Source organism: Tachyglossus aculeatus, chromosome 1 (assembly GCF_015852505.1).
Source record: "Tachyglossus aculeatus isolate mTacAcu1 chromosome 1, mTacAcu1.pri, whole genome shotgun sequence".
NCBI lineage: Eukaryota > Metazoa > Chordata > Mammalia > Monotremata > Tachyglossidae > Tachyglossus > Tachyglossus aculeatus.
Window position 1 is genome coordinate 140,883,166 of NC_052066.1, and position 24,993 is coordinate 140,908,158.

The 24,993-nt window shown below is 45.4% G+C and overlaps 1 protein-coding gene across 1 annotated transcript in view; it reads right to left on the reverse strand.

Annotated features, from left to right (window-relative positions):
* The window catches only part of THUMPD2 (THUMP domain containing 2), a 42,687-nt gene extending 18,265 nt beyond the window's left edge, over window positions 1-24,422 (reverse strand). The window contains exons 1-6 of the mRNA XM_038743266.1: window positions 24,316-24,422; window positions 14,361-14,493; window positions 9,687-10,084; window positions 8,743-8,820; window positions 3,742-3,794; window positions 2,102-2,189 (exon numbers count right to left, since the gene is read on the reverse strand). Of these exons, the coding sequence (XP_038599194.1) occupies window positions 2,102-2,189; window positions 3,742-3,794; window positions 8,743-8,820; window positions 9,687-10,067 (600 nt within the window). The 5' untranslated portion in view covers window positions 10,068-10,084; window positions 14,361-14,493; window positions 24,316-24,422. The remainder of the gene's footprint in view (window positions 1-2,101; window positions 2,190-3,741; window positions 3,795-8,742; window positions 8,821-9,686; window positions 10,085-14,360; window positions 14,494-24,315) is intronic.
* Between the last annotated feature and the right edge of the window lie 571 nt (window positions 24,423-24,993).

Genomic DNA, 24,993 nt, shown 5'->3' on the forward strand with positions numbered 1-24,993 from the left:
CAGGGAATGTGGTTGCCAACTCTGTTGTCTTGTACTCTCTAGACTGTAAGTTCACTGTGGGCAGGGAATGTGCCTGTTTATTGTTGTATTATACTCTCCCAACAGCTTAGTATAGTGCTCTGCACCCTGAAAGTGCTCAATAAATACAGTTGAATGAATACTCTCCCAAGCACTTAGTACAGTGCTCTGCATGTAGTAAGTGCTCGATAAATTCCATTGATTATGACTGATCAATCAATCAATCAATTGTATTTATTCAGTGCTTACTGTGTGTGCAGAGCACTGTACCAAGCGCTTGGGAAGTACAAGTCGGCAATATATAGAGACAGTCCCTACCCAACAGTGGGCTCACAGTCTAAAAGGGGGAGACAGAGAACAAAACCAAACATACTAACAAAATAAAATAAATAGAATAGATATGTACAAGTAAAATAAATAAATAAATAGAGTAATAAATATGTACAAACATATATACATATATACAGGTGCTGTGAGGAAGGGAAGGAGGTAAGATGAGGGGGATGGAGAGGGGGACGAGGGGGAGAGGAAGGAAGGGGCTCAGTCTGGGAAGGCCTCCTGGAGGAGGTGAGCTCTCAGTAGGGCCTTGAAGGGAGGAAGAGAGCTAGCTTGGCGGATGTGCGGAGGGAGGGCATTCCAGGCCCGGGGGAGGACGTGGGCCGGGGGTCGATGGCGGGACAGGCGAGAACGAGGCATGGTGAGGAGGTTAGTGATGGCAGAGGAGCAGAGGGTGCGGGCTGGGCTGGAGAAGGAGAGAAGGGAGGTGAGGTAGGAGGGGGCGAGGGGATGGACAGCCTTGAAGCCCAGGGTGAGGAGTTGCTGCCTGATGCGCAGATTGATTGGTAGCCACTGGAGATTTTTGAGGAGGGGAGTAACATGCCCAGAGCGTTTCTGGACAAAGACAATCCGGGCAGCAGCATGAAGTATGGATTGAAGTGGGGAGAGTCATGAGGATGGGAGATCGGAGAGAAGGCTGATACAGTAGTCCAGACGGGACAGGATGAGAGCTTGAACGAGCAGGGCAGCGGTTTGGATGAAGAGGAAAGGGCGGAGCTTGGCAATGTTGCAGAGCTGAGACCGGCAGGTTTTGGTGATGGCTTGGATGTGAGGGGTGAATGAGAGAGCGGAGTCGAGGATTACACCAAGGTTGCGGGCTTGTGAGACGGGAAGGATGGTAGTGCCGTCAACAGAGATGGGAAAGTCAGGGAGAGGGCAGGGTTTGGGAGGGAAGACAAGGAGTTCAGTCTTCGACATGTTGAGTTTTAGGTGGCGGGCAGACATCCAGATGGAGATGTCTTGAAGGCAGGAGGAGATGTGAGCCTGGAGAGAGGGGGAAAGAGCAAGGGCAGAGATGTAGATCTGGGTGTCATCAGCGTAGAGGTGATAGTTGAAGCCGTGGGAGCGAATGAGGTTGTTTTCAAGACTGAACTGGTTGTGAAGAATCCAACTCTCCTCTCCAAGGGAATAGTTCGGAGAGGAGGACTAATAAGGGGGGAATGGGCAGAGGGACAAGAAAGGGAAGAAGATGGAGAGGATGGCTTTGGTATGTTGGCTGCCCTGGAGCCTATCCCGAGAGGGGCTTGATTGAGACAATCCCACAGAGGTGTGAGGAATCTCTTTTCTGCCCCGATTTTAGGATCAAGGATAGGTGATGCACTCCCAGTATTCTCTACTTAAACATTTGTGGCTGGCATGTTAGAGTTCCCCTCCTCACTTGGAAGAAATTTTTTTCCTATAATTCTTGATTCTTACACATCTTCTCCTCAAGTTCTATTTTCAGCCTCAAGACTATATCCGAGGAGAAGTTTCCTGAAACCTAAGATCTATGCTCCTCTGTTAGCAGGCGGGGATCATAGATGGCTCTTCCCCAGTGCAAGTCAAAAAACTCATTGTGGGCAGGGAATGTTTTCTATTTATTGTTCTACTGTACTCTCCCAAACGCTTAGTACAGTGCTTTGCATACAGTGAGCACTCAATAAATACAACTGAATGAGTGACAACAGCCTCCACCTACCCCCACTGGAAATTCTCAGCTTGCGCACAAATAGAAGTACTACTATCAATAATGAAACTGACTGCTTACATTTATTTCAGCCAGAGATGCCATGGCCCAAGCGACAGTAGATCGTAATCCTGCTGTCTTGATGTAAGTCCTGCTTGCCAGAGGAAGCCTACGCGAACATGAAGGTGGTCGTGACGTTAAAAAATAAAAAAAGGTTACACACTGGAGCGCCGACCAGATCATAACAATTAAGAGTCCATTTCAATGCTGTTCCAACTGCTACCAACCCAAGTCCGGGGCCATTTCCCCACCCAAAGAGCTCCCTCTTGGAAGCCGCCCACAGGGGAAAGAAAAGAAACAAAAACCGAACTTTCTAGATTGTGAGCTCGTTGTGGACAGGGGATGTGTCTGTTGTTGTACTCTCCCAAGCTCTTAGTACAGTGCTTCGCACAAAGCAAGTGCTCGATAAATATGACGGACTGAATGAAGACACTGCTATGGAACGTGGTGGGAAGCTGTGGGAAAAGGGAATCTGTTCCTGGATCAGCTCTGACTGTCTGACACCAGACATGGCTCAGCGGAAAGAGCCCGGGCTTTGGAGTCGGGGGTCATGGGTTCGAATCCCAGCTCTGCCAACTGTCAGCTGTGTGACTTTGGGCAAGTCACTTAGCTTCTCTGTGCCTCAGTTCCCTCATCTGTAAAATGGGGATTAAGACTGTGAATCCCCCGTGGGACAACCTGATCTCCTTGTAACCTCCCCAGCCCTTAGAACAGTGCTTTGCACATAGTAAGTGCTTAATAAATGCCATTATTATTGTTACCAGACAAAACCAGAGATGCAGCATGGCTTAGGAGAAAGAGCACAGGCCTGGGAGTTACAGGACCTGGGTTCTAATCCTGGTTCTGGCAACTGCTTGCTGTGTGACCTGTTTGTGTGCGCAAGTCACTTAACTTCTCTGTACCTCAGTTTCCTCATCTGTAAAATAGGGATTTAATGCTGGTACTCCCTCCTACTTAGACCGTGAGCCCCAACTGGGACAGGGACTGTGGCCGACCTGATAAAATTGGTATTTACCCCAGCACTTAGAACAGTGCTTGATACATAGTAAGCACTTAAAGACCAAACCTCACCCTGCAAAGAAAAAAAAAAACTTCACGTATCCAAAAAAACCCAACTGATAAAATATTTAAGATAGGAAGTGTGAAACTTTGCTCTGTGAACCTAAAGATTTACTGAAATGGTGAATGATGAAAGGTGCTTCTGTGGGAAATGGTCTGCTCAGGATTATCGATAGCTGTATTTCCTGACTTTGGTCAACCTGTTGCCTGTGCACGTCTGCAGCTGGGGCTCTGTACTGATCACATGGTGCCCAGGGTCAGAAATGGGGAGGAAGCAGTGAACAGCGACATGTGTCCTTTCCTTCCCAAGGGCACATCTGTCTCTATATGTTGCCAACTTGTACTTCCCAAGCGCTGAGTACAGTGCTCTGCACACAGTAAGCGCTCAATAAATACGATTGATTGATTGATTCTCCCGTATACCCACCCCTTGGGGTTGAGGGAGGAGGGATGCTGAGGAGATGGGGAGGGATGCAAGAAACTCCTCTGTATCTCCTGCTCCATCCCTTCCATCTCGAGGACGTGTTCTCAACAGCCCTGAAGGAGGAAGGACAATTTGGCGGTCTCAGTGGCCCAGCACTGGGGCCACCATACACACCTACCTGAAAACGGGAATGCCCACCACGGAGTACACGTCATTAAGATGTATAAAGATCTGAAAGGACGAATAGAGAAGTCAGATAGAAAAAGGAAAAGAATGGAAAAAATAAAAAACAAATGAACAACTGTATCCCCCAAATTATTTTGTGGGCAGTTTGAGTCCTTTAATGTTTTATCTAATCAATCAGTGGTATTTATTGAGCACTTACCATATGCAGAGCACTGGACTAAATGCTTGGGAGAGTACCTAATATAAAAGAAAGCTTTGGAATCCCTCTTCCTCTAGACTGTTAACTTGTTGTAGCAGGAAATGTGTTTATTGTTACAGCGTACTCTCCCAAGTTCTTAGTACAGTGCTTTGCACACAGTAAGTGCTCATCTCCCACCTCTTTCTGCATCACTCTGACTTGCTACCTTTGCTCTCCCCCCATTTCCCAGTCCCACAGCACTTATGTACATATCTGTAATTTTATTTATTTGTATTGATGTCTGTCTCGCCCATCTAGACCGAAAGCTCATTGAGGGCAGGGAATGTCACTGTTTATTGTTGTACTGTACTTTCCCATGCTCTTAGAACAGTGCTCTGTTCATAGTAAGCACTCACTAAATATGAGTGAATGAATGAACAACTGAAGGAACGAATAAATATGCAAGCAGCAGGCTCTTTCTATCACTCAGGGCAGGGCAAAGCATGGGCCCGGGAGTCAGAGGGTCATGGGTTCTAATCCCGGCTCTGCCACTTGTTTGCTGTGCAATCTGGGGCATGGCACGTCACTTCTCTGTGCCTCGGCTCCCTCATCTGTAAAATGGGGATGAAGACTGTGCGCCCCACATGGGACAGGGACTGTGTCCAAACTGATAAACTTATATCTACCGCAGCGCTTAGTTCAGTGCCTGGCATATAGTAGGTGCTTAACAAATATCACAATTATTATCATTATTATTAAAATACCCAGAACTGGCAGTCCACGGGTCAGTCTGCGGGGCTGACTCTGGGCCACCAATCGATTGGCAGAAGGGTCACTTCCACCTGCAGTGACCCCCGCCAGGTTCAGGGCATCCTGTCGCGGATATCGGCTGAGGATGATGAGGGTGGTAATTTCTGGGCGCCGCTCACTGCCCTTGGAGTCAAGCTGTGGGTCTCTGGCGGGCTCGAAGCCAGGTAGGAGTACCAAGGATGGAAGGGCAAATGTGGCCACCCCTCAACATCCCCTTTAACCACTCCTCCTTGCTTTCAGAGGCTTACAGCAACCGGTTTGCCAGGATCTCCGTCCAAAACTGATTGGATTGTGTCCAACCTGTCAAGCATGTATCTACCCCAGCGCTTAGTACAGTGACTGGCACATAACGAGTGTTTAACAAGTACCACCTAAAAAACCCCAACAAAACCCCGTACCTCTCACCAAAAACAAAAAAACTGATTACGCTTTTTGTTCATCAAAAGAGTCTGCTGCATTCTACGTGCATTCCAAACTGCGTGAGGAACGCAAACAATTGGAGAATATCGTAGCTCGATTCAGGGCATATGAAAAGCAGCAATTTACATTCTAAAATGGGCTAGACTAGAAATCAAATACTGCAAGTTATTCAGTTGTTGGATATCCAAACTTGTAGTCTCTATATGTTGCCGACTTGTATTTCCCAAGTGCTTAGTACAGTGCTCTGTACACAGCAAGCTCTCACTAAATATGAATGAATGAATGAACTAGCCACAGGACTGCTCTGTATGTGGAACAGATTATTTGTTTAACAATAGTTGTGATATTTGTAAAAGCGCTGGATTAACTGCTTACTGTGTGCAAAGCACATTAAAACATGATTTACTAGACCCATTCCCTGCACACAATGAGTTTTCTAGACTGTGAGCCCACTGTTGGGTAGGGACCGTCTCTATATGTTGCCAACTTGTACTTCCCAAGCGCTTAGTACAGTGCTCTGCACACAGTAAGCACTCAATAAATACGACTGAATGAATGAATGAATAAAAATTAAAGCATAGCAAGCTCCTTGTGGGCAGGGGAGGTGCCATTTTTTGCTTTGTGTGTCCCAAAGGCTTGGCATGGAGTGTTGTATCCTGTGGGTGTTCAATAAATACTATTGCTACTATGGCAGACGTCACCTAAAAACCTCATTTTTGCCTTCTATATCAATCATATTTATTGAGCATTTACTGTGTGCAGAGCACTATACTAAGCGCTTGGGAAGTACAAGTTGGCAACATATAGAGACAGTCCCTATCCAACAGTGGGCTCACAGTCTAGAAGGTGGGCTCACAGTCTAGAAGGGACTAGACTAAATGCATATTTATTCTATAGGGAAGCTTCACCCTATATCTGTATCTCAAAAAACCTTTAGAGAAACTTTTTCCAAGAAAAAAATGAGATTATGAAGAATGCTTATTCTCCGAACACGCTACTGAATCAGGATGCGTTTACCATTTAGCTGAGTCCAATCGTTTCAGAGAAATGTGAAAAACTGTTCGCTTTTCATTAATACCCTCAGGATTCTTTTCATTTCTGGGTCCATTTTTTCATGAGATTTTTTTTTTTTTTTTTGCCTCTTAAGGGCTGCATATTCCTCATTTCCCCTCTGGGAACAGAGGAGCATGAAGAAAGACAGTGTTTGCTCAGATGTCAGCATTTTAGAAAAATTAATTTGCAGTTGTTACTTCATGCCCCCAACTAGGAGGATTAGCGGGGAACCCTAGGTGGTGAGCTGGGAAACTATCAACAAGACTTTCCTGACGGCCTCTTAAAATCTAGGAAAGGATGGGTTGAAGAATCGGGAATGTGGGCACGTGGTACAATCAATCAATGGTATTTATTGAGTGACTGCCTGGGACAGCACAATGCAACAGTATTAGTAGACATGATCCCTGCCTGCAAGGAGCTTAGAGTCTAGAGAATTACAGTTGTGGCATACGTTAGGTACTTACTGCATGCCGAGATGGGGGTAGACGTGAGGTTGGACACAGTCCCTGTTCCACAACCTAAGAAAGTTGGGGGACAAAAATTTCATCCCCATTTTACAGATGAGGAAACGGTAAGCCCCACGTGGGACAGGGTCTGTGTCCAACCTGATTTACTTGTAGCCACCCCGGTGCTTAGAACAGTGTCTGGCTCACAGTAAGCACTTAATACCATTATTATTATTATTATCTATGAGTTTTTCAGGAGAAGACTCTGTTAGGAGGCAGTGGTGATGCTGTATCCACTGATTTTGGGCTGTTTCCAAGCCGGATCTAAGATTGGAACGCCCAAGGCTGCAGCATGGGAAGAGTTTCTTAAAGAATTTCTTTCTTATTCCCCCTCTTTCTTAACTCTTAACTCTTTCTTAACTCTTTCTTAAAGAGTTTCTTTCTTATTCCCCCTCTCCATCCCCCCCATCTTACCTCCTTCCCTTGCCCACAGCACCTGTATATATGGATATATGTTTGTACATATTTATTACTCTATTTATTTTACTTGTACATATCTATTCTATTTATTTTATTTTGTTAGTAAGTTTGGTTTTGTTCTCTGTCTCCCCCTTTTAGACTGTGAGCCCACTGTTGGGTAGGGACTGTCTCTATATGTTGCCAACTTGTACTTCCCAAGCGCTTAGTACAGTGCTCTGCACACAGTAAGTGCTCAATAAATACGATTGATTGATTGGCTCCCCAAATCTGTTTTGGTTATTGACCATGTCCTGCTGCTTTAGGGGTTCCAAACCTCTGCTAGTGCTCAGGGAAGAAAGAAAGGAGAGTAAAAATGCTGAGCAGAGTATCTGATCCCATCCCATCCTGGGAACAAAACTGGAGTTGATCAGAGGCCAGCATAGCCAGAGTAGGGAAAGGAGGAGGAGGCCGGGGTCACTTGAAAATATATTGCCCAGGATGGACCACCTTTTGGCTTAGAACTTGCCTCTTCCAGGTTTCGTTCCTGTTCAGGTGAAGCAGCGTGGCCCAGCGGAAAGAACCAGGGCATGGGAATCAAGGAGAATGGAGGAGAATGGAGCTCCTCCATTGTCTGCTGTGCCTGTGACTGGCACATAGTAAGGCTTAACAAAGAAAAAGCAGCGTGGCTCAGTGGAAAGAGCACGGGCTTTGGAGTCACAGGTCATGGGTTCAAATCCCAGCTCCGCCAACTGTCAGCTGTGTGACTTTGGGTGAGTCACTTAACTTCTCTGTGCCTCAGTTCCCTCATCTTTAAATGGGGATTAAGACTGTGAGCCCCCCGTGGGACAACCTGATCACCTTGTAACCTCCTTGGCGCTTAGAACGGTGTTTTGCACATAGTAAGCACTTAATAAATGCCATCATTATTATTATTAAATACCATCATTATTATTCCTAGCATTTTCCTCAGATAACCATTACATACCTTAATCGCAATAATAATAATATTTAACTTCATATTGCATGTCAAGCACTGCTCTAATTGTTGAGGTAGATTACAATTTGATCAGATGGATGCAGTCCATGCCCCACATGGGGGTCGTAGTCTAAGTAAGAGGGAGAACAGGTACTGAATCCCCATTTTACGGTTGAAGAAAATGAGGAACAGAAAGTAAATGACTTGCCTAAGGTCACCCAGCAGGCCAGTGGCAGATTTGGAATTAGAACTCAGAAAAAGAACGCTTTTTCCATTAGGCCATGCTATTAACTGTGATTAGGCAGGGCAGTTTTGACCACACTGCTTAACCAAAAATACATTTTCTAGACTGTAAGCCCGGTATGGGCAGGGATTGTCTCTATTGCTGAATTGTACTCTCCAAGCGATTAATACAGTGCTCTGCACACAGTAAGTGCTCAATAAATACCACTGAATAAATGAACGAATGAATTGTTGGAATTAAATAGCCTACCGCTAAAACCACCAGACTACCGTGAGCACAATTTCAGTTCCCCTAAAATGGATTTTTGGTGTTATAACACAAAAAGCTAAACTAGAACTATTTGATGGTGTTAGTTTACAAGGAATGAACAAAACAAATCCAGAACTGATTCGTAGCCTAATCATCACCTCCAAGTCAGGGTTCCTTAAATCCGCTTTCCACGCAAATTGTTTTATAAGAGCCATTCCGATTACTCTTCCCACCTCCTGGAAAAAAAGGGAAAGAAAATATTGTAAAGAAATCTGTATGCCAAGAGAGACAGGAAGGAACTGAAACACTTTGTAGGCAGCAATGTCAGTATGGTACAGGTACAATATGTCTGGACTTTCAGTACCGTACCACATTATTTCCACTCTGAAACAATTAAATGCCTTAAAAAAAATCCCTAAAAATTTAAACACTCAAAATTTAACCCCAATTCTGGCAATCCAGGATCAAGAATTACTTCTACTAACTCTGTTATACTGTATTCTCCCAAGCGCTTAATGAAGTGCTCTGCACACAGTAAGCACTTAATATGACTGATTGGCTTCAAAACCTAAATAATGTATTTCTTCCTTCCTCAGTGACTGTGCAAGCAATCTCCATAATTCTTCAAAAATGCTCGAAAGAAGTTACTCTTCGTGTTTTAGGGCACAGTGCTCTGTTCTCTGTTCTCACCAGCTCCATGATACTCAAAACTTCATACTGATGACTAAGACATATCCATTTCTTCTGATTCTTAAATGGCACCTTGTAAATCAGTACCTCAAGTCCAAAATTCACAAGGGAAAAATTTTTCTCTTCCCTCCTGCTCTGACCTTTTAAATGGCTCTGGTTTTGGCATCGGTACTTTCCAATACAGAGTACACTAACATACTGCAAAGTTCAAAAGACCAGATAACTTTTGAAGGTGGACCTATAGAAAAGGGATTATTTACATTTGTAGAATGCATTTGGGGCAGACACCACAGACTTAATTTCAATAGTGAAACACAGTTAATTCCACTGATTTCGTCAGTTCCACAAATATGAAACCACATTCCTTTTAATCTAGAAGAGTTGGAAAAGGGGATGTTTTGAGGGATTGTACCTGTGAGGTGAATGCCCTTGCTACTGCCCCACTGCAGCGACAAGACACTCGGAAGGTGAAGGGGGAGTCGTTATTCACCACTCCTTTCGCGCTCTCATTTTCCGACCTTTCGAAGGGAAAGTCTCCTTTCTCAGTGGGCGTGCTTTGGTGTTCTGGTCCCATTCCTTCTTTTGGCTCTTCCAGCTGGCATTCACCGAGGACTGGCATCTCTACCGCTTGCTCCATCTTTAATTTTTTAGTAATAACATTTGCAATCCTTCCAGCCTTTCGTTTGAAACCTTGAGCGAGACTTTCTTCACTTGCATCAAATCTAAGGAGATTTTTCCACACGGAGACAGCATCTAACCAACATCTGGGATCCTCCGTTACAAGCCTCTGCATTGCATTACATATTTTTCCTAAATTGACAAGAACCTCTTTTCAATTCTTGACATTTCAGCATACAATTTAAGTCGAAATACATCATTAAAATGTTGCCTAGGATCAATCACGCACTTGTTCTCTTTGGTATGTGTGTGGCATTATATTAACTCCCACAAGTTCCCAGGGCAAATTTACTTAAAATAATATGGATTATTGTTTTTTTAAGCATTTACCAAGTGCCAAGCATTGTGCAAAGTGCTGGGGGAGATACATGATGGTCAGATCAGAACCCATCTCTGTCCTACGGTGACAATAGAAGAGGTAGGGGGAGAGTGAGTATCTGATTCCCATTTTACAGATGAAGAAATTAAGGAAAGAGGGTTGTTGTGATTTGGCCAGGATCACCCAGCAGACCAGTGGTAGAGCTGGGCTAGCGGGTCTTCTGACACCAAGTCCAGCAGCCCTTAATAATAATAATAATGGCATTTATTAAGTGCTTACTATGTGCAAAGCACTGTTCTAAGCGCTGGGGAGGTTACACGGTGATCAGGTTGTCCCACGGGGGGGCTCACAGTCTTAATCCCCATTTTACAGATGAGGTAACTGAAGCACAGAGAAGTTAAATGACTTGCCCAAAGTCACACAGCTGACAGTTGGCGGAGCCGGCATTTGAACCCAGAACCTCAGACTCCAAAGCCCGGGCTCTTTCCACTGAGCCATGTTGCTTCTCTGCATCCGGCTTGAGCAAATGCCTAATGAAAACTCTATAATACATCTAAAGTTTGACATTATCTTAAAGATACTTGGAATCCTAAACACACGGATGCTGCAGCACAAAATAACAACCCAAACTGGTTTGGAAGAAAGAAATGACCTCAGGAAACCCGTCATCTCAGTGGAGATGTTCTGTTGAAGCAAAAAAAAAGCAAAACCCAAAAGTTAAGATTCTGTCTCAATAAAAAGATCAAGGGGAAGACTAAGTAGAGTATACATTGAAGTACATTGAGTACACAATGAAGCAGCGTGGCTCAGTGGAAAGAGCTCGGGCTTTGGAGTCAGAGGTCACGGGTTCAAATCCCGGCTCCGCCACATGTCAGCTGTGTGACTTTGGGCAAGTCACTTCACTTCTCTGGGCCTCAGTTCCCTCATCTGGAAAATGGGGATTAAGTCTGTGAGCCCCACGTGGGACAACTTGATTACCTTGTACCTACCCCAGCGCTTAGAACAGTGCTTTGCACATAGTAAGCGCTTAATAAATGCCATTATTATTATTATTACAGTGAAATTGAAGAGACAAGGATGGTAGGTTAAAGAAGCAGTGCGGCCTAATGGCAAGATCACGGGCCTGGGAGTGAGAGGATGTGAGTTCTAATCCCAACTCTGCCACCTGCCTGCTGTGTGACCTCGGACAAGTCACTTAACTTCTCTGAGCCTCGGTTCCCTCATCTGTAAAATGGGGAATAAGACTGAATAAGACTCCTCATCCCCCCGGCCCTACCTCCTTCCCCTCCCCACAGCACCTGGATATATGTTTGTACAGAATTATTACTCTATTTCACTTGTACATATTTACTATTCTATTTATTTTGTTAATGATGTGCATCTAGCTTTACTTCTGATGACTGGACACCTGTCCACGTTTTGTTGTCTGTCTCCCCCATCTAGACTGTGAGCCCGTTGTTGGGTAGGGACCGTCTCTATATGTTGCCAACATGTACTTCCAAGCGCTTAGTACAGTGCTCTGCACGCAGTAAGCACTCAATAAATATGATTGAATGAATGGATGAATGAAAGTGAGTCCCATGTGGGACAGGGACTGTGTCCAATCTCATTATCTCATGTCTACCCCAGTGCTTAGAACAGTGCTTGACAGTGCTTTTAGACTGTGAGCCCACTGTTGGATAGGGACTGTCTCTATATGTTGCCAACTTGTACTTCCCAAGCACTTAGTACAGTGCTCTGCACACAGTAAGCGCTCAATAAATACGATTGATTGATTGACACACAGTGAGCACTTAATAAATATCATTATTATTATCATTATTACTACTATGAAAGTTACAGGCTTGTGAAACAGTGAGGATGATGGTCCTATTGACAGTTTGACAGTGATGGGAAATTGGGGTGAGGAGAGGGTTTGAGTAGGAAGATGAGAGTTCTGTTAGAGCCACGTTAATTTGAGATGTCAGCTGTACACTGAAGTAGAAATGTCCTGAAGAAAGGAGAAAATGTGAGACTAAAGAAAAGGAGAGAGGTTGGGGCTGGAGAGGCAGGATTGGGAGTCTTAGGCGTTAACCCTGGCAGTTGAAGCTGTGGGAGAGAATAAATTCTTCAACCGAGTGGGTGTAGATGGAAAACTGAAGGGAACCCAGAGCCTTGAGGGACTCTCACAGTTCGGGAATGGGAGGCAGAGGAGGAACGAGCTGGAAAGATCAATCAATCAATCATATTTATTGAGCGCTTACTGTGTGCAGAGCACTGTACTAAGCACTTGGGAAGTACAAGTTGGCAACATACAGAGACAGTCTCTACCCAACAGTGGGCTCACAGTCTAAAAGATGGGAGCCGAACGGAGAGGATGGTGTCAGTGAAACCTACATTTGACAATATTTCTAGGAGGGGGGGGGGGGGGGGGGGGGTGGCCCAGTAGCAGCAGGCAGTTAGTTTAGAACCACATTTTCTAAGGTGGGGATGAGATACAGAAATTCTTAATGGTGTAATGATCTTCTTTACACAATTATTATGTCCGATGATGGATTTGAGAGCTCTAAGTTTCTTCCTCGCTGGCAGAAAGTGATTCAAATAATCCTTTAGAACGTAGAAGATGGGATCAGCCTCTCCACTAGTGCAGCACTGCTATTCTACTAAATTAAATTACTTTACCACCTCATGAAATCTACTTTGGGACTAAAACCAGGGCTGGGCCAGAGATGGCTTGTACCTTTGCTGAGGCAGCAGGAATGATTCTTCCTCCCTTCAAGGCCCTACTGAGAGCTCACCTCCTCCAAGAGGCCTTCCCTGACTGAGCCCCTTCCCTCCTCTCCCCCTCGTCCCCCTCTCCATCCCCCCCATCTTACCTCCTTCCCTTCCCTACAGCACCTGTATATATGTATATATGTTTGTACATATTTATTACTCTATTTATTTATTTATTTTACTTGTATATATCTATTCTATTTATTTTATTTTGCTAGTATGTTTGGTTTTGTTCTCTGTATCCCCCTTTTAGACTGTGAGCCCACTGTTGGTCAGGGACTGTCTCTATATGTTGCCAATTTGTACTTCCCAAGCGCTTAGTACAGTGCTCTGCACACAGTAAGCGCTCAATAAATACGATTGATGATGATGATGATGATGATGATGATATAATTCCTTGCTCCCTGGATGCTGAAGGGAAGCAGTAGAATGACTTCACCCCTATCTCCCAGCCCACCAGTGCTTATGTACAAATCTATAATTTTATTTATTACTGTCTGTCTCCACCTCCACACTGTAAGCTCGTTGTGGGCAGGGAATGTCCCTGTTATATTGTTTTCTTGTATTCTCCCAAGCGCTTAGTAGTGCTCTGCACATAGTAAACACACGATAAATACAATTGACTGATTGTGACAGGGGTTGTAGAGTACCGGGGGAATAACTAGATTCGCTGGGAAGCGAGTACCACTGAAATAGCTTTGGGACATTTTTTTTAATGGTATAAGTGCTTACTATGTGCCAGGCACTGTACTAAGTACTGGGGGAGAGCCAAGCTAACCAGGGTCCTAAATGGCATTCACAATATTAAACTCCATTTTATAGATGAGGTAACTGAGGCAAAGAGAAGTGACTTGCCTAAGGTCACACCAAGACAAGTGACAGAGGCGGAATTAGAACCCACGTCCTTCTCAATCTCAGGCCCAGACTCTAGGCCACACTGCTTCCCGACGTGAGAGCAATGGTGGAAAAAGAGTGAATCCATGTCTACGTTCTTCCCCTTCACTGGTTCTAGCGGTTTAACTAGGGAATGTACTGCCACTGCATTAACAGCGTGGCTCAGTGGAAAGAGCCCGGGCTTGGGAGCCAGAGGTCGTGGGTTCTAATCCCGGCTCCGTCACTTGTCAGCTGTGTGTGACTTTGGGCAAGTCACTTACCTTCTCTGTGCCTCAGCTGCCTCATCTGTAAAATGGGGATGAAGACTCTGAGCCCCACGTGGGACAACCTGATCACCTTGCACCCCCCCCCAGCGCTTAGAACAGTGCTTTGCACATAGTAAGCGCTTAACAAATGCCATCGTTATTATTAACAAAGCAAAAAAGCTCAAGTACAACATACCTTTACTTCCAGAAACACTGAGGGGGGGTTGTTTTTTCAAGAGCAAAAATAGCCGTTCTCCAGATTTCAGTTCCCTCAGGACCGTCAAGTCGGAATTGGTTGTAAAGAAAACTTTTCCAGAAATATAGTCTACCTGGTGAAAGAACAAAATGGATATGGTAAATCTGGTGGCTGGCAAATAGCTCACTTTTCCTTTTGGCTTCCACCAATTACATTTTATATGACCAATAATATGTGAACTGAAATTGAAGTTCCCTTCTCTCGTCAATTGTCCTTCCAGTCCTTTCCCTAACCCCACCCTCCTCACGGCCTCGACCTGTCTTGACCCTGGCGTTGTCTTGCCTCTCTCACGGAATTCCCCATAATCCCACTCTTTTTGGGCAATTTGCTGTTTCCCTCCTGTCCTGCACCCTGCTGTGTTAATAATAATAATGATGACGGCATTTATTAAGCGCTTACTATGTGCAAAGCACTGTTCTAAGCGCTGGGGAGGTTACAAGGTGATCAGGTTGTCCCAACAGGGGCTCACAGTCTTCATCCTCCTTTTACAGATGAGGGAACTGAGGCCCAGAGAAGTGAAGTGACTTGCCCAAAGTCACACCGCTGACAATTGGCGGAGCTGGGATTTGAACCCATGACCTCTGACTCCAAAGTCCAGGCTCTTTCTACTGAGCCACGCTGCTTCTCAACGCTCTTGAGAAGCAGCGTTCTTACGCTCCTCTTATCCATGCGTGTTCAGCTGAGGGGAGACGGTCTCATTGTCATTAGGGACATGGATGGCGAAGTTGCTTAAATTCCTTGCTTAGGCAATCAAGAAGATGGACACAGGAAGGCTTTAAGGAGGTTCAGTGATGGGACCACAACCAATAACTCAGGTTTCTAGTGCTCTGTCTCCTAGAAAATATTCAGTCACCTACTTAAGCAAAAATAAAAATATGTTACCTATAAATGTTTAGATAATTACGAGAAGGTTTAAAATACGTTGGTAGTAAAACACAAGCAGAGAGCAACACAAATTCTGGACAAGGTGTTGAAAGGCTGATGAAGCCCTGCCTAAAAGCCCTCGATCTCAGGAAATCAATCATTTAATGGTATTTATCCAGTGCTTGCTGTGCGCACAGCACTGTACTAAATGCTTGGGAAAGTACAGTACGGTAGAGTTGGTAGAAACGATCTCCGACCACAAGGACAGTCCACAGGATGAGCACACTTTACAGTTGGTTGGGCATAGAAGAGTATAAGAATATTAAAGTAAGTATTATGGGGCTGAAGGGAATATCAAAGGGATTAAGGGGTACACAGGCACAGAAGGGAGGGAAGTAGGGACAGGACTTAGTCTGGGAAGGCCTCTTGGAGGAGATGGGGTTTTGAAGGTGGGGAGAATGGTGGATTGCCGGGTATGAAGCGGGAGGGAGTTCTGGCCTCGAGGGAGAATCATCATCATCATCAATCGTATTTATTGAGCGCTTACTATGTGCAGAGCACTGTACTAAGCACTTGGGAAAATGTGGGCAAAGAGTTGGTGGAGGGATAGACGAGATTGAGGTACAACGACTACAGACTGGCAGAAGAAGAGCGAAGTGTGTGCCGGACTGCAGAAGGAAAGCTAATAATAATAATAATAATAATGATGGCATTTGTTAAGCGCTTATTAGGTGCGAAGCACTGTTCTAAGCGCTGTGGGGGATACAAGGTGATCAGGTTGTCCCATGTGGGGCTCCCAGTCTTAATCCCCATTTTACAGATGAGCTAACTGAAGCTCAGAGAAGTGAAGTGACTTGCCCAAGATCACACAGCAGACACGTGGCGGAAACGGGATTCAAATCCATGACCTCCGACTCCCAAGCCTGGGCTCTTTCCACTGAGCCATACTGCTTCTCTAGGTAGGTAGGAGGAGGGCAGAGTGATTGAGTGTTTTAAAGCCAATGGTGAGGAGTTTCTGTTTGATGTCCACGAGGATGGCCAACCACTGGAAGTTCTTGAGCAGTGGGAAGATAGGGACTGAATGTTTTTTAGAAAATGGATTTTGGGCCACAGTGAAGTAAGGGCTGGATAGAGAGATGATGCAGATTGGTCAGTAAGGAGGCTGGGGCAGAAGATGAGGTGGACTAGTATTTTAGCAGGTTGGAAGGAGAGGAAAGGGGGGATTTCAGACATGTCGTGAAGGTAGAACCAGCAGGATTTGGTGAAAGATTGAATAAGTGGGTTGAATGCAAGAGATGAAATAGAGGATATTCATTCATTCATTCAATCGTATTTATTGAGTGCTTACTGTTTGCAGAGCACTGTACTAAGCGCTTGGGAAGTACAAGTTGGCAACATATAGAGACGGTCCCTACCCAACCGCGGGAGGATACCAGGGCTTGTTAGACAGGAAGGATAGTAGTGCTGTCTGTAGTGATAGGAAAGTCAGTGGAGGGTTAGGGTAGAGCTTTCGGAAAGAAAAATGAGTTCACTTTTGGAAATGTTAAGTCTGAAGTGTCAGCAGGATATTCAAACAGAGATGTCCTAAGGGCAGGAGGAAATGTACTGCAATCAATCGTATTTATTGAGCGCTTACTGTGTGCAGAGCACTGTACTAAGCGCTTGGGAAGTACAAGTTGGCAACATATAAAGACGGTCCCTGCCCAACAGCGGGCCCAAACATACTAACAAAATAAAATAAATAGAACAGATATGTACAAGTAGAATAGAGTAATAAATATGTACAAACATATATACATATATACAGGTGCTGTGGGGAAGGGAAGGAGGTAAGATGGGGGGGATGGAGAGGGGGATGAGGGGGCACACAGTAAGTGCTCAATACATACGACAATGAATGAATGTGAATCTGCAGAGAAGGAGAGCGCTCAGGGCTGAAGAGATAGATTTGGGAACCTTTGTTATAGAGATGGCATTGAAGCCGTGGACGTGATTGAATTCTCCGAGGGAGTGATGTATATGGGAATAGAAGGGGGCCCAGAACTGAGCCTTGAGGGACCCCCACAGTTAGAGAGGGTGGGTGACACAGAGGACTGCTAAAGGAAATATACTGCCGGTTCCAAATAAAGCCCAGGTTTAGAAAAGACTACCCCAAAAAAAGCCCGCTGAAAATACTCTCAGGTCCTATATACCAATACTAGTGTCCAGACAAACCTATTTACATTTGTCTAATGGCACACCATTTTGAAAACCTTACATTTTCTCTACCAACGTAGTCTAAATTTCCAGAGGAAAAGATAGAAAGAGCCCCTTCCTTTCACACTATATAGTATTTTGGGTTATAAAGGGCTTAAAAAATAACATGGCAGTACAGCTATGATTATATTTGTTCTGATGATTTTGACACCTGTCTACATGTTTTGTTTTGTTGTCTGTCTCCCCCTTCTAGACTGTAAGCCCGCTGTTGGGTAGGGACTGTCATTATATGTGGCCGACTTGTACTTCCCAAGCGCTTAGTACAGTGCTCTGCACACAGTAAGGGCTCAAAAAATACGATTAAATGAATGAATGAGAGTCAATCAGAGTCCTACAGCAAGAGACTAGAAATGGTTTATTTAAAATAATATGAGGACCTACGATAAACCATCTCTTGCCCACATTCACTTCGCGTTGAAGTGTACCCCAAAAACAAAATAATGGAAAACAAGTTCTTTCCGCCAAGATATGGATTAAGACTTTGTGTTACCCTTTCTGCCGCTGATACCCTTAATGTCAAAAGCAATCCGGAACCTATATGGGTTTAACTGCTTCATTAACTTCAATAGTAGATCTTTATCTTCTGGAGCTTACATTGTATAATGGATTATTTATACCTTGGAGATCAAGATTTGCTGACGTACAATGTGCTGGACTGCTGTATTTTCATTTAATATTTGCTATTGGAAAACATTACCAGCCAAACTGTATTTACATATACAATCTGTTTCTTCTCCATTTGGGGATAAAATCCAAACACGGCCATTTCTGACACCAGCTGGTTTTATGTCTAGCGCTTGCAAAGACGAAAGAACAGCCTTTATTAACGTACTAACAGTTCTACTGTCTGCCAGAGAGGCTACGCAGTAACCATTTTTTGTCTTTTTTCCTAAAATTAATTGATAGTAGTCCAACACCATCAGCCAAGCTTATATTCAAAGTAGTTCTAATATACAAATACTGTCATTACTGTCTATTACATTTAGTAGAATTCACTGTAGAGCTATTGATTTGTTCATGTTCAAAATCAGATTAAATTGTCGAGCCATTAAACCAAGATCTTGCTGATTGTAAAGAAAAAGAAGAGTTTGCATCAGGCATTGGCAGGTTGTTTTTATTTTTTTTTTACGGTATTGTTAAGCACTTGCTATCTGCCAGTCACTAAGCGAATCAGGTTGGATACCATCCATGTTCAACAAGAGGCTCATGGTCTTAATTCCGATTTTACTGATGAAGTAACTGAGGCACAGGAAAGTTAAGACTTGCCCAAGGTCACACTGCAAAGTGGACAGGGCACAGTTCTGGGAGTCAGAAGGACCTGGATTCTAATTCCAGCTCCGCCACTTGTCTGCTGTGTGAACTCGGACAGGTCGCTTCACCTCTCTGGGCCTCAGTTGCCTCATCTGTATTATGGGGATGAAGACTATGAGCCTCATGTGGAACGTGGATTGGGTCCAACCTGATGATCTCGTATGCACCCCAGCGCTTAGTACAGTGCCTGGCACAAAAAATTAACAAATTTAACAAATAAGCTCGTTTAACAAACAAGCTTAACAAATGCCATTTGTTTGGCGGCCTCAGTTGCCTCGTCTGTATCATGGGGATGAAGACTGTGAGCCTCATGTGGAATGTGGATTGGGTCCAACCTGATTACCTTGTATGTACCCCAGCGCTTAGTACAGTGCCTGGCACAACAAATTAACAAATTTAACAAACAAGCTCGTTTAACAAACAAGCTTAACAAATGCCATTTGTTTGGCATAACAAACAGATTTTAACAAATCTGTTAACAAATTTGGCTCAACAAATTACCCTTCCCCACCAACACCCCCTGATGCGGGGGCTGGATCCCACGATCCCACAATCCCCAAGTACATTTTGCAAACATTTAGGAGGAAGAGAACGTTGCACCAATTTGACTATGGGCCACCTTGCCAGAAGAGTGGAGAGACTGATAACTGCTCCTTTAGCCAGTATGTATTCTAGCTTTTATTGTTTTTCATGTTCTTATTCCCTTACGCTATGTTATTTTTATTATTTCAATCTTTCCTTGTAGGTCAGTTCCCACACTGAGCCCCCTTTTTCCCTCTCCTCCTCCCCATCCCCCTGCCCTCCCTCCTTCTCCGCCCCACAGCACCTGTACATATGTTTTTACAGATTCATTACTCTATTTTACTTGTACATATTTACTATTCTACTTATTTTGTTAATGATGTCCATCTAGTCTATTTATTCTGACGACACCCGTCCACATGTTTTGTTTTGTTGTCTGTCTCCCCCTTCTAGACTGTGAGCCAGTTGCTAGGTAGGGACCATCTCTAGATGTTGCCGACTTGTACTTCCCAAGCACTTAGTCCAGTGCTCTGCACACAGTAAGTGCTCAATAAATACAACTGAATGAATGAATGACTGCAAACTCTTTGAAGGCTTGGGAACAGGTCTATCAACTCCGTTATACTAAACTCTCCCAAATGCTTAGCACTTGGGACTTTAGGACTTCCAAGCAGTCAGTTTCCTTGTCCTCTCCTACCTCAAATCGTTACTCAACCACTACAACCCAGCTCTCACACTTCACTCCTCTAAATGCCAACCTTCTCATCTTGCCTGTCTCGCATCATCAGATAGATGATCCCTCTTTCCCGCCTTCAAAGCCTTATTGAAGGCCCACCTCCTCCAAGAGGCCTTCCCTGACTAAGCCCTCCTTTCCTCTTCTCCCACTCCCTTCTGCGTCACCCTGACTTGCTCCCTTCATTCATCCCCCCTCCCAGTCCCACAGCACTTATATACATATCTGTAATTTATTTTTATTAATGTCTGTCTCCCCCCTCTAGGCTGTAAACTGATAGTGGGCCACTTCTGTTGCCAACTTGTACTTCCCAAGCGCTTAGTACAGTGCTCTGCACACAGTAAGCGCTCAATAAATACGATTGATTGATAGTGGGCAGGGATTGTGTCTGTTTATCATTGTGCTCTCCCAAGTGCTTAGTACAGCTCCGCGCACCAAGTAAATGCTCAATAAATTGGACTGACTGATTAGCACAGTGCTCTGAATATAATAATAATAATAATAATTGGCATTTGTTAAGCGCTTACTATGTGCAAAGCACTGTTCTAAGCGCTGGGGAGGATACAGGGTGATCAGGTTGTCCCGTGTGGGGCTCACAGTCTTAATCCCCATTTTACAGATGAGGGAACTGAGGCCCAGAGAAGCGAAGTGACTTGCCCAAGATCACACAGCAGACACGTGGTGGAGTCGGCATTCGAACCCATGACCTCTGACTCCAAAGCCCGTGCTCTTTCCACTGAGCCACGCTGCTTCTCTAGTAAATCATCAATAAATATTATTATTATTATGGTTTTAATTAAGCACTTACTATGTGCCAAGCACTGTACTGTAAGTGCTGGGGTAGCTGCAAACAAATTAGGTTGGACACAGTCCCGGTCCCACATGGGGCTCACGGTCTCAATCCCCATTTTACAGATGAGGTAACTGAGGCACAGAAAAGTACAGTGACTTACCCAAGCTCACACAGCACACAAGTAACGGAGCTGGGATTGGAACCCATGTTGGGTAGGGACTGTCTCTACATGTTGCCAACTTGTACTTCCCAAGCGCTTAGTACAGTGCTCTGCACACAGGAAGCGCTCAATAAACACGATTGAATGAATGAATGACCACTGATTGATAATCAGTCTTCCATTATAGTCTTCCCCAGTACATTGATCTGAACACACTAGGTCCTCAGTAAATACCAATCAATCAATCAATCGTATTTATTGAGCGCTTACTGTGTGCAGAGCACTGTACTATACCACTGACTTTGAATGAATGAATGAATGACCACTGATGGATAATTAGTCTTCCATTATAGTCTTCCCCAGTACATTGATCTAAACACAGTAGGTCCTCAGTGAATGCCAATCAATCAATCGTATTTATTGAGCGCTGTGTGCAGAGCACTGTACTAAACCACTGACTGACTTTGAGTTAGGGACCTTGGGGAACTCCGTTAATAATTCTTTCTGGCCTTTGTGGGTGTTATTTAGAGCAGAGTATCAATCAGTGGCGTTTACTATGTGCCTAGCAGTGTACTGATGGAGGTTGGGCGTTCTGGGAGAGATGGGTCCATGGCATCGCTATGGGTCGGACACGATTCGACAGCATAAGACAGCAACAACAAGCACTGTACTAAGTGCTTGGGAGAGCACAACAACAGGGTTGGTAGACACGTTCCCGTTCATTCATTCAGTGGTATTTACTGAGCACTTCCCGCGTGCAGAGCACTGTACTAAGCGCTGGGGAGAAGAGGGCATTAGGACTGGTCATTCACTCCATGGCATTTACTAAGCGCTTACTGTGTGCGAGTGCTGGGGAGAGGAGGGCGTGAGGGCCATTCATTCATGCATTCAGTAGCACTTACTGATAGCTTCCCACGTGCAGAGCACTGGACTAAGCGCTGGGGAGAGGAAGGCGAGAGGACCATTCATTCAATGGTATTTACTGAGCGCTTCCCACATGCAGAGCACTGTACTAATCGCTGGGGAGAGGATGGCGTGAAGACCATTCCTTCATTCATTCAGTGGTATTTATTTACTGTGTGCTCCGCACACAGTAAGCGCTCAATAAATACGATTGATTGATTGATTGATTGAGCACTCCCTGCGTGCAGAGCACTGTACTAAGCGCTGGGGAAAGGAGGGCGTGAGGACCATTCCTTCATTCATTCATTCAATGGTATTGACTGAGCGCTTCCTGTGGCGAGCACTGTACTAAGCGCTGGGGAGAGGAGGACGTGAGGCCCAATCATTCAATCATTCAGGGGTATTTACGGAGCGCTGCCTGTGTGCAGAGCACTGGACTAAGTGCTGGGAAGTGAGGACCAATCATTCTGTCATTCAGGGGTATTTACTGAGCGCTGCCTGCGTGCAGAGCACTGGACTAAGCGCTGGGAAGTGAGGCCCAATCATTCAATCATTCAGGGGTATTTACTGTGGGGAGAGGAGGGCGTGAGGACCATTCATTCAGCGGTATTTATTGAGCGCTTCCTGTGTGTGAGGACCAATCATTCAGTCATTCAGGGGTATTTACTGAGCGCTGCCTTCGTGCAGAGCACTGGACTAAGCGCTGGGAAGTGAGGGCCAATCACTCCATCATTCAGGGGTATTTACTGAGCACTGGGGAGAGGAGGGCGTGAGAACCAATCATTCAATCATTCCGGGGTATTTACTGAGCGCTGCCTGCGTGCACAGCACTGGACTAAGCACTGGGAAGTGAGGCCCAATCATTCAATCATTCAGGGGTATTTACTGAGCGCTGGAGAGAGGAGGGCGTGAGGCCCAATCATTCAATCATTCAGGGGTATTTACTGAGCGCTGCCTGTGTGCAGAGCACTGGACTAAGCGCTGGGAAGAGAGGACCAATCATTCAATCATTCAGGGGTATTTACTGAGCGCAGCCTGCGTGCAGAGCACTGGACTAAGCGCTGGGAAGTGAAGACCAATCATTCAATCATTCAGGGGTATTTACTGAGCACTTCCACGTGCAGGGCACTGGACTAAGCGCTGGGAAGTGAGGCCCAATCACTCAGGGGTATTTACTGAGCGCTGCCTGCGTGCTGAGCACTGGACTAAACGCTGGGAAGTGAGGCCCAATCATTCAGGGGTACTTACTGAGCGCTGCCTGCATGCAGAGCACTGGACTAAGCGCTGGGAAGTGAGGCCCAATCATTCAGTCATTCAGGGGTATTTACTGAGCGCTGCCTGCGTGCAGAGCACTGGACTAAGCGCTGGGAACTGAGGACCAATCTTCTAGACTGTGAGCCCACTGTTGGGTAGGGACCGTCTCTCTATATGTTGCCAACTTGGACTTCCCAATCAATCAATCAATCAATCGTATTTATTGAGCGCTTACTGTGTGCAGAGCACTGTACTAAGCGCTTGGGAAGTACAAGCTGGCAACATATAGAGACGGTCCCTACCCAACAGTGGGCTCACAGCCTAGAAGGGGGAGACAGAGAACAAAACCAAACATACTAACAAAATAAAATAAATAGAATAGATAGGTACAAGTAAAATAGATAGAGTAATAAATATGTACAAATATATATATATATATATATATATATATATATATATATATATATATATATACAGGTGCTGTGGGGAAGGGAAGGAGGTAAGATGGGGGGATGGAGAGGGGGACGAGGGGGAGAGGAAGGAAGGGGCTCAGTCTGGGAAGGCCTCCTGGAGGAGGTGAGCTCTCAGTAGGGCCTTGAAGGGACTTAGTACAGCGCTTAGTACTGTCCTAAGTACAGTACCAAATACTGTACTTAGTACCAAGCGCTTAGTACAGTGCTCTGCACACAGGAAGCGCTCCATAACTACGATTGATAATAGTAATGATGGCATTTAGTAAGCGCTTACTCTGTGCCAAGCACTGCTCTAAGCGCTGGGGAGGTTACAAGGTGATCAGGTTGTCCCACAGGGGGGCTCCCAGTCTTCATCCCCATTTTCCAGATGAGGTCACTGAGGCCCAGAGAAGTGAAGTCACCCAGCTGACAATCAGGCAGGGCTGGGATTCGAACCCACGACCTCTGACTCCAAAGCCCGGGCTCTTGCCACTGAGCCGCGCTGCTTCTCTGATGGATTCAGGGGCATTTACTGAGCGCTGGGGAGAGGAGGGCGTGAGGATCATTCATTCATTCATCGGTCCGGGGCTATTTACTGAGCGGCTCCGGCGTGCAGGGCACTGTAGTAAGCGCTCAGCAGGGCTGACCTGTTGGGCGTCCAGGCGGGCTCGCAGCTCCCGGCGGAGGAAGGTCTCCAGCCCTCGGCCCGCCGTGCAGAAGTAACGGACGCCGGCGGAGCGGGGAGGACGCCCCTTCTCCGCCTCCTCCTCCGCGCCGCCCTCCATGCCGCCGCCGCCGCCGCCGCCGCGCATGCGCGCGCAGGGGAGGCCGCGCATGCGCGCGCACACAATAAGCGCTCGTCATCGTCACCAACCGTATTTATTGAGCGCTTCCTATGTGCAGAGCACTGTACTAAGCGCTTGGGAAGTACAAATTGGCAGCATATAGAGATGGTCCCTACCCAACAGTGGGCTCACAGTCTAAAAGGGGGAGACAGAGAACAAAACCAAACATACTAACAAAATAAAATAAATAGAATAGATATGTACAAATAAAATAGAGTAATAAATATGTACAAACATATATCCATATATACAGGTGCTGTGGGGAAGGGAAGGAGGTAAGATGGGGGGATGGAGAGGGGGACGAGGGGGAGAGGAAGGAAGGGGCTCAGTCTGGGAAGGCCTATGTGCAGAGCACTGTACTGAGCGCTTGGGAAGTACAAATTGGCAACATATAGAAACGGTCCCTACCCAACAGTGGGCTCACAGTCTAAAAGGTGGGCGCTCAATGCAGACGACTGATTGAGGGATGGAGCGCTCCCT